Below are 9461 nucleotides of genomic sequence, written 5' to 3'. Positions count from 1 at the left end.
TATTTCTAAATAAAAATAAGAATTATTATATTCTCATCCATTATAATTATTATCAGTCGTAAACATTGTAATCTTTTCCTCAAAATTTATTCGAAGAAAGAGACAACTTTACTTGGCAACGGGAGCAAGAGTAGCGGTGCCATGCTGCTACCAAACTATTCGATAGGCCCATGAAATAAGGCTTGGCCCAATACTTTAAGCTATCATATTGGACCACAGAGTTGCATATAAAGCCCACCAGCCCTTCCTGTAAAAGTCTGATTTACACACACATATTTTTGTATATTTTTTTGGGTTCTCCCGAAAGTGGCGGCCCAATCTCCTTTTATTATTAGTTTATTTTTTTAATCCTTTTAAATGAAATGAAGTGCCTGTTTGAGCAGTAGTGTTACCCAAGTTCTATGAAGTTTTAATTTTTTTAAAAAATTATATTTTTATGTGATTTTTGAATTTTTTTAATGTGTTAATTTTAATAATAAATTTTAAAAAATAAAAAATATATTATTTTAATATATTTTCAAGAAAAAAAAACATTTTTAAAAAAACTTCTACTATATTCCCAAACAAGCTAAAATCATCTTGTTCATTTATTTATTTAAATAAAAAATTTATTTGTTCAAATCATTCTGCACTTACTTATTTGAAAAGTATTTTAAAAAATAAATTATAATACAAAAACAAACACTAACTAATACACATCCATTTATTTTTTTCATTTTTAGTACTATATTATTAATTATGGCATCAATTTATATTATTTTTTATATTTATATTTTTAAAAACTAGATTTGAAAATAGTTAGTTTTTTTTTCTAAAAATAAAAATTTAAAAAACAATCAAGTTTTATTTTTCAACCTTCAAAAACTTGAAAATAAAAACAAAAACCACAAGCAATGCAAAAACACTCCTATTAGATGATAAACTCCGTCACTAAACCAACGACCACGTTAAAAAAAGAAAAAGAAAAAGAAAAAGAAAAAGAAAAAAAGGGTTTGTTTTTTCATGCTTGAGTGAGAGTGGAGGAAATGACCATCATCTTCTCCCCACAAGTCCAAACTACAAACACAAGCACTTTCAGCCCACGTTATCAACCAACGACCACCATGCACAACCTCATGATCTCCGTCACTAAACCCTCCATAGCCTTCACTAAGCCACCAGACTTTTCTACCTCCTCACTCTCAAATCCTTTATTCCTTTCTGGTGGCCCCACAAACTCTACCCTCTCTACCCCTCCACTCCACCTCTCCCCTCACCCCCCCCTCTCTTCTCCGTCATTGCCTTCCCTTCCCGCATTGTCATCACCATATTCTCAGCCCCTGCTCTCTCCCTCACAAACCCTCTTCTACCTCCTCGCGAGAACATATTTATAATAGTTTCACTTGGCAAAAATGTACAACTGATAGACACCACTTTCTTGCTTAATTTTGTGTTGGTGATATCAGTAGAGTAAAAGTATTAGTTCCTACAATAACTACACGTAACGGGGTCGTCCATTTGCTTGGAACTGGACGTTGCCGGAAGGTGTTGTTGTTGGGGATTCCGACACCCCATGCGCGGACCGGTGGTGTACTGATAGTTGCTCATAGGAGGTTAAGCACACTGACACAATATTTTACGTGGTTCGACAAAACCGCCTACATCCACGAGAGAGAATCATTGTATTAGAGATAAAGAAAGGATTACAATAAATACATGTAGAGGAGGAGGATTACATCCACTCTACTCAACTCATCAACTCTTATTGCTGCTCTTGCAGCTGCTGCAATGGCAGCAAGGCTGCTGCCATTGCAGCTCTCTTTCTCTCCACTCTCTTGCACACACTCACGTTCTCTCTCACAATTTTTCTCTCTAAAATCATGCCTCTTTTATAGGCATCCATGGTGCTGCTCCACTTATTCTTTTGTCAACAAAGGTGGCTGCCAACTCCTACTCTTTTTCAACAAAGGTGGCTGCCAACTCTAGCTCTTCTTCAACAATGGTGGCTGCCAATAGTCAATGGTTGGTGATGTCCATTTGCTGCACATGCAATGACAACAAACGCAACAGTTGTGTTCAGTCCCACGAGTTGTGGAACTGGAAGAGCCTCCACTTGTTCCGGATTTTCTCCGCAAACTGGAGGCTACAGGATGGGTCCCAATTAGAGTCGATGCGTATGAGACGAGGTGGTTGGGACCCGCCTGTGCGAAGGGAGTTGTGGAGAGGAGCGATGAGGGATTGTTGGATGCAATGGTTTTTGCTAGTAGTGGAGAAGTGGAGGGGTTATTGAAGAGTTTAAAAGAGCTTGGGTGGGAGTGGGAGATGATGATGAGGAGGTGGCCTAATTTGGTGGTGGTAGCACATGGGCCGGTGACCGCTGCCGGGGCTGAGAGTTTGGGAGTGAATGTTAATGTTGTGAGTGAGAGGTTTGATAGTTTTCAAGGTACTGTGGATGCTGTCAAAACCAAGTTAAGAGGTTTGGATTCTACCTCTATGTGAATTTGTCTGAACGAAAATTTGTATCATTGATTTGCCAAAAAGAAAAGAAGGAGAGCTAACTTTTGGTTAAAAGACTTCGTTTACAAGAACATTTCCCTTTCTTCCTATTTCTTGCTTAAGCAAGAAGAAAAAACTGTTCATAGCTATGACAGGGAAAAAAAGAAAAGAAGCTCTCAATCAATTCATGTATTTAATGATGACGCGACTACTTGTTAAGCCTGTAACTGTCATTCAATATTCTCATATGTAACTGTGACTGTAATCCATCATGTTCATTAGCTAGTTCTCTAATTTTCTTGATAATTATCATTGGTATTTTATTTATTTATTTATTTATTTTTGAAATCTGGCTTCCACATTGACAAAAGTTAAACTCATCTTTCACTGTTCGCTCTCTTTTGTTGAAAACTTCACTTGGCCTGCTCCTTCACCCCCCTCATATTTTTCACTTTACTTACCAGCCGTCAACTTTTTTGGGAGAACTTTTCCCTTGCTGTATGTAGCAGAAGGTTTGGAGTTGACTCAAATAAGTGCTCTTATGGCTGTAAAAAGAAGAAGAAAAAGAGATAAGGAAACGTATGGTGTTTTAATGCCAATAGTTCTACATCAAGCATGGAAAAAAATAAGGACACCATGTAGTTAACATCTATAAGATTCTTTAAGAATACACAAACCTAAAGGCCACTACATTACAGCAAAATATTTCCAATAATCTCCGCGGGAACAAGCTAGGTATGATAATTAAACACAAACAGACACTCATATGAATTAGCTACAAGTCATATCTATCAATATGTGTGGCATTGTGAAATACTCAGTATAGTCCTTTGGTTTCGATATTTCTGTTAATTACTTGCGACTTCACCCCTGATAGAAGTTTCAGTGCATCTTCCATGCATGGTCGATCAGATGGCCTACTTCTCATGCAGAGCAAAGCAACTTCAAAAACCTGTTTTATTTCCTCTTGTATTGCATCAGCAGAGCCAGTTTGATTCTCGCTATATATTTCTCTTAGAAGCACCTCCTTAGGCTTGCTCTGTATGCTCCCTCCTGCATCTGCCAATCTGCCATTAGTCAGGATTTCCAGAACGATCTCCCCAAATTTGTATGTGTCCATGCAGAGCTCCTCTTTCATGGCACTGTTGAGTTCGCCTGTTAAGAAGTTGAACAAACATTATTCACCACTATGCTTCCAAAGAAGAGATTAGCATGAGTCAACAGATTTATATTTGTAGGAATATCCCTTTCCCTATTTCAAGACAGCAACATAAGTTTGCTAATGTTTGTTGATATGGAATATCAATCACTGTAGTACTCTGTTTTTAGTCTTGCTTGTAAGGAATAGTGACTAATTCCGTGTGTGCACTTGGACAGGCAACAACTTTCTTGGTTGGGCCTTTTGTGATTCTTCCATTGCTTATATAAAGTATACTACAGATTTCCAGACTTTCTTACTACTTTTGTCTATCTTAGACTTTTGATTAAAGGTGTTATTTGTCTGTTTGATGTGTATAAGTGATTAGAAAACAGGAATCCGTAGAATAACATGAAACAGCATATGCTAATAGAAATCATGTTTAGTGACGAGTTACCTGTTTCTCTCATGGAAATTGTTGCAGGAGACGAGCCTTTAGTCATTTCCACAAGGTACTTGAACCCAAATTCAGCCAAATGAGGCTCCATATTTTCATCAAACAATATGTTACTCAACTTCAAATCTCCATGAGGAATTGCTGGGTAACAGTCATGGTGAAGGAAGCACAGTCCCCTAGCAATGCCAATGACGAGTTTGTACTTGGCCATCCAATCTCTCTTCAAGCTGATTTTTTCAGCCAAGTTACCATTAGGCTGATAATCATGCAAGACATATGCTAGTTGCTTGTTGTAGCAAAATCCTAGCAATCTAATCAAATTCTTGTGTCTTGCAACACCTAGTCGTGTCATAAATTCTGTGGCTTTCTTCATTTTCTTTGTTTCCAGTTCAATCTTTTTCACCGAAACTGTTATTCCTGTAGGCAGCACGGCTTTGCAAACTGAACTAGATTCTGCTGGCACTGCTTCCATTGATTCCGCGGAACTAAAGCTTCTCAAAACATCATTTGCTGTGAATCGGGGGAGTCCACTGAAGGAGACCATTTTCCATTGACCTTTACTTCCTCTCCGGATATAGAATATCCCCAAGATTGATGCCACAATTAATACAACCAACCCTGCACCGAGTAGCAGAACCCATGTAAGCTTTCTTGTGCCCTTGCCGCCGAATATTGCGATCGAAGCAGAACATGGTTTCAGGGGTGCTCCACATAGCTTTGGATTTCCCTCATAAGCATTGCTACCCATCAATCTAAACACGTTGTTGGATGGAATGGAACCAGAGATATCATTAAAAGACACGTTTAGAAGCACCAAGCTTGAAGAAGCACCAAACTTTGCTGGTATCGGACCACTGAAGTTATTATGTGACAAGTCTAGGACACTTAAACCTGGAAGGCTTGCAAGGTCTTCTGGTATATGACCAGTAAACTTATTAAAAGCTAAATCCATCTTCCTAAGAGCTTGGCAATCAGAAACACTTCCAGGGACACTTCCTGCTAGATTGTTCGTGTGTAACTCAATAACAGAAACAGATTTGCAGGAGTGGAATGGAGGAAGATTGCCTGAGATATTACACGCTGACGCTGAGAAATTTTGGAGAAGTGGTGAAGACCATGTTTTTGCTGGGATCCTACCTCCAAGCCCTGGGTTATTGGAGATATTGAAGTACCGCAGATTGGAAGCTTGAGAGATATCTGTGGGAATCCCACCGGAAAACTTGTTCCCGGAAAGGTCTACATATGTGATATCAGGAAGTTGGCTGAATTTAAGAGGTATCTCACCGGAGAAGGAATTGTCTTCGATTCGTAGACGCACAAGCGAAGAACAATTGGAGATGGATGGTGAAAGCTTGCCCGTAAAGTTATTCGAAAACAGGATCAGTTTTACTAGCCCTCCGGCACAAATATCCGGTGGAATGCTGCCGATGAAATTGTTGGTGGAAAAATCCACCCATTTTAGCTTTAAGTTCCTGCCCAAGTCCCGTGGAAGTGACCCAGAGAAGAAATTGTTCCATATAAGGAAAGTTTCCAGTGAAGGAAGCTGACCAATGCCTTGTGGAACAGTGCCATTCATTTCATTGTACATGAGGCTTAGCAGCTTGAGATTCTTCAACTCTGCAAAGCTCTCAGGTATAGGCCCAGAAAGATGATTATCAGAAAGATCTAAGCTTGCAAGAGGCACAATTTTTCCAAACTCCCAGGGGACCGATCCAGTGAGCTGGTTTCTAAAGAGAAATAGTGATTCAAGCTTGGTGAGATTGGAGAGTTGCGTTGGTATTGGGCCAGATAGATTGGCACTAGCTATATCAAGATACTGAAGCTCACTCATGTTACTCAATTGCCATGGAACACTTCCTTCATATGAATTGTAGCCAATCTCCATATGGGTCACTGTCTTGAGTTGGCCTAGTTCTGGTGGTATGGTACCACCGAGGAAGTTACCTGCCAGGTGAATAAACTCAAGGCTCTTGAAAGAACCATACTTTGATGGGATTGGTCCATCAAAGTAACTCCCAGCCAGATTGAGAATTTTGAGATAGTCAAGCTGGGAAACTTCAACTGGCAACGGCCCAGAAAAGCTGTTGCTGAAGGCATCAAGTACAACCAGGTTTCGAAGACCTGAGATTCCCTCTGGAAACTGGCCAGAAAAATTGTTTCTGCTGATATCCAAGATTTTTAGATTAGTGAGGTTAAAGATTCCCACAGGAAGCTGCCCTGAGAATGAGTTGTAGCTGAAGTTGAGATCAACAAGCTCAGTGAAGACACTAAATTGCTTCCCTGATAATTCACCACCAAGATTCTTCATAGACAGGTCTAAAGCAATAACAACTGTGGAATTGTTGTTGCATCTGACACCAGACCAAGAACATGCTTGGACTCTCTCTCCTGTGTGCCCTCCGGGGGGCACTGACCAATCATCCAGACTGTTACTATCATCAATGAGCTCAGATTTTAAGCTCAAGAGAGCCTCTGAATAAGGATTAGTAGCCACAGCCACAGCTACGATGAATGTGAAGGCCAAGAGAATCCTGAAGTACAAGCAATGAAAAATCTCCATTGGAACTCGAAGTGGACGAGAAAGAAAAACAACTATTGACAACCCCAGGTAAGAGAAAAATCTGTCAGTTTAGAATAAGGCCTGTGTATATTGTTTGTGTTTTGTTGGATGTGAGGTGCATGGGGACTAGAGAAAGAAAGCATAAAAGAAGGGAGTGACGTACAAGGATTAGTTGATATGAGATGAGAATTTGCCATCGATCAAGTTTCTTTAGAGGCAAGAAGGGACCCTTAGGGTCATAGTTAATTTGGATGGTGTTGGCCACTAAGGACTGTAGCTTTTACATGTTGAAGCATCTTTTTCTTGCTTTTCACCGGAGAAAAGGAAATATGTTAATTTGAGATGGGGTATAAAAATTTCGGAGACATGAACCTAATCCTCCACATCCTTGCCATTTAATTTCGGAGATAAAGTGCATTGTTGTATCCCCTCTGGTTGCATGGTTAGAGGCAAATGGGGGCATATTAGGAATAAAGTGAACCATTATTTTATAAAAAAGAATACCATAGGAATTAAGAAAGGTGAGCAATTACTAGGCAATTATTATCACAGCTACAGTTCTGACCTAATTTTGGACTATTGAAAGCAAAATGTGATAGCAGTACTGAAGAAAATGTCTGGATAAAAAAAACCAGCCAGATTTGCCTGTCCAGGGAACCAAATTAAGTTGAGAGACAGATTATCTTATGCGGTATTCAATTAAGGGAAATACAAGCCAGTAAATCCTTGTTTTGGGATTGACCAGTCATTGAAATGATAGTAGCAGGTGCACAGAAGTTACAGTATAAAGACAATAGTGTAGTGCTAAAAAAGCAGCTCTCTTTTTCCTTGATTTATGATTAACTAAACCTTTTGTGTCCTTGAAGGACATTAAAGGTATATATATCCATATCCTGTTCTTGACATGTGTAACCTTGGCAGTTGGCAGTGAATGCTTAGTTTCTTCTTTCGTGCGTGCTCCTAATGCAATCTAATAATTAAACTTAACGTCTCTAATACGGTGCTAAAAACTTTTAAAGGAGAGTAAATCCAAAGTGAACAAGTGAAGAAAGATAGCTGTCCTCGTTGTTTGACAGTGGTGCTGTGATTCTCAAGATGGATGCATAGAGATTCACAGCTTGTAATTACTTGGGTGGTTCATCTTGCATTAATTACAAGAGCATTTATTTCATCTTTTCACTGTCTCTAGAATTACAACTTTGAAGTTGGCCATGGACCAGAGACCTACCAGCCCTAACATATCTTGTACAAAATACAGGAGCTAGGTTTTCCGGCAGTAAGCATTTATAAGAAGCTAAGATTGGTTGCTGATCGACATGCTAAACTTGGCACAAAGCTACTACACCAACAGGTGTTATTTTGACTCCCTTGAAGCAGCTAGTCTTGTCTTTCAACCTAGGCAGTACCTAGTGGTAGTGAAGATATCCCATTGCTCGCAAACTATCAAAAGAAAAAGAGAGTCCTAGCATTAGCAGCTAAATGGCCCTCTAGGGTTTTGTTTGGACCTGGGGACCAGCTTCTCAGGGGGGACTCTTCATGTGTCATGGACAAAAAATGCTTGTCTTTCATCAGGATTACTGAAGCCAGCTTTCGGTTCTTTACAGGAAGGTTTTGGCCACATATATGTAGATGTTCATTTATGTCATGTATGGGAAACAGTGCAAGGCTCTAAAATCTTGGTGCAGAGAGTCACAAGACATGATCACATCGCGAGAGAGTCCTGCTTCCTGAGACCTTTCACAGGGACCCCGTGATGAATAAATTCTGGCAAGGAGACGAGTCCCATCGCATTGCGTGTTATTATTACGTATCATTTAATATCCCTGCCACTTCTCTGAAGCCAGATATCTTTGCTCCACTGTGATAATAAGGGAAGGACGATCCTGTGATAAGCTTGTCCCTCTGGAAAAAGACAAATCTCTTCTTTTAGTTCTTGAAGTTGTATACTCTTCAATATTTATCATCGCTGTTGTGGAGCTAATAAATCTAAGGCCACACTTCTTTCAATGGCATGAAAAATAAGACACGTTTCACTGGATTTTGAATGGATAGAAGGCGTATAGCAAGAATTGAGCTCTGCCATTACGCATCTATCACTGTAACAAGGAAATGGGATTCACTGCATATCCATCATAGCATCCAAACACTTGTTAAAGGAAAGAACAAAATCGTCCAGTGTGATAGAGGAGAGAAAATAGCAGAGAAATTCCCTCAAAGACCACCGACCATGTGGTATTAGGGCCTATGCTGCACACATCTTTTTAGGAAAAGAAACTCTCACTCGTCTGAATGCATTGGATTCCCATCATAAGCAGTCGAGGAAGAAGGGGGCTCATGCTTGATTTGATGCCTGAATCTAACCAAGGTTTAACAAAGACAACCATAGATATCAATCTTTAGGGTAATTGAGCTGAGCACCAAGTAGGACACCACAAGGATACTGAAAAGACCATTTGGAACCCTGCACAACTTATTTATAACCGAAGAAACTAGGGATGCTTTTGACTTTCTGCTGGGGCTATATGCCAGGAAGAGTGAAACATCTAGCCAGTCAAAAACTATTGGTTGGTGCTGTGCCATGCAAAACGGATAAGAAACATTATACAAGCAGAGAAGAAAACGTCAATAATTCATAAAGGACAGCATAAACATGCAAATAAAGTAAATAAAAGTGATTGAAGAAAAGGGCTCTTCAACAAAACATGAAATCTACTTTGACAAATTATGGATAGCAGTGGCTACTGGTAAAGTGATAGACGGCTGGGGAGGTTTTGAAGTATGCCCTCCATTTTGATTTGGAGGAATAATTGAGGGATTCAACACAAGCCAAA

The 9461-nt window shown here is 39.5% G+C and overlaps 1 protein-coding gene across 1 annotated transcript; it reads right to left on the bottom strand.

The window, feature by feature from the left end:
• Nucleotides 1–3045: 3045 nt before the first annotated feature.
• On the bottom strand, nt 3046–6884 carry LOC133688774 (leucine-rich repeat receptor-like protein kinase TDR). Its single transcript, XM_062108385.1, has 2 exons — nt 4071–6884; nt 3046–3630 (listed from the first exon to the last, which is right to left on the bottom strand). The coding sequence occupies exons 1-2, from the start codon at nt 6628–6630 to the stop codon at nt 3293–3295; spliced, it is 2898 nt and encodes a 965-aa protein (XP_061964369.1). The 5' UTR covers nt 6631–6884; the 3' UTR covers nt 3046–3292.
• Between the last annotated feature and the right edge of the window lie 2577 nt (nt 6885–9461).

The sequence above is a fragment of the Populus nigra genome, chromosome 3 (assembly GCF_951802175.1).
Source record: "Populus nigra chromosome 3, ddPopNigr1.1, whole genome shotgun sequence".
Taxonomy (NCBI): domain Eukaryota; kingdom Viridiplantae; phylum Streptophyta; class Magnoliopsida; order Malpighiales; family Salicaceae; genus Populus; species Populus nigra.
This window is presented reverse-complemented; position numbering and strand designations above follow the sequence as displayed.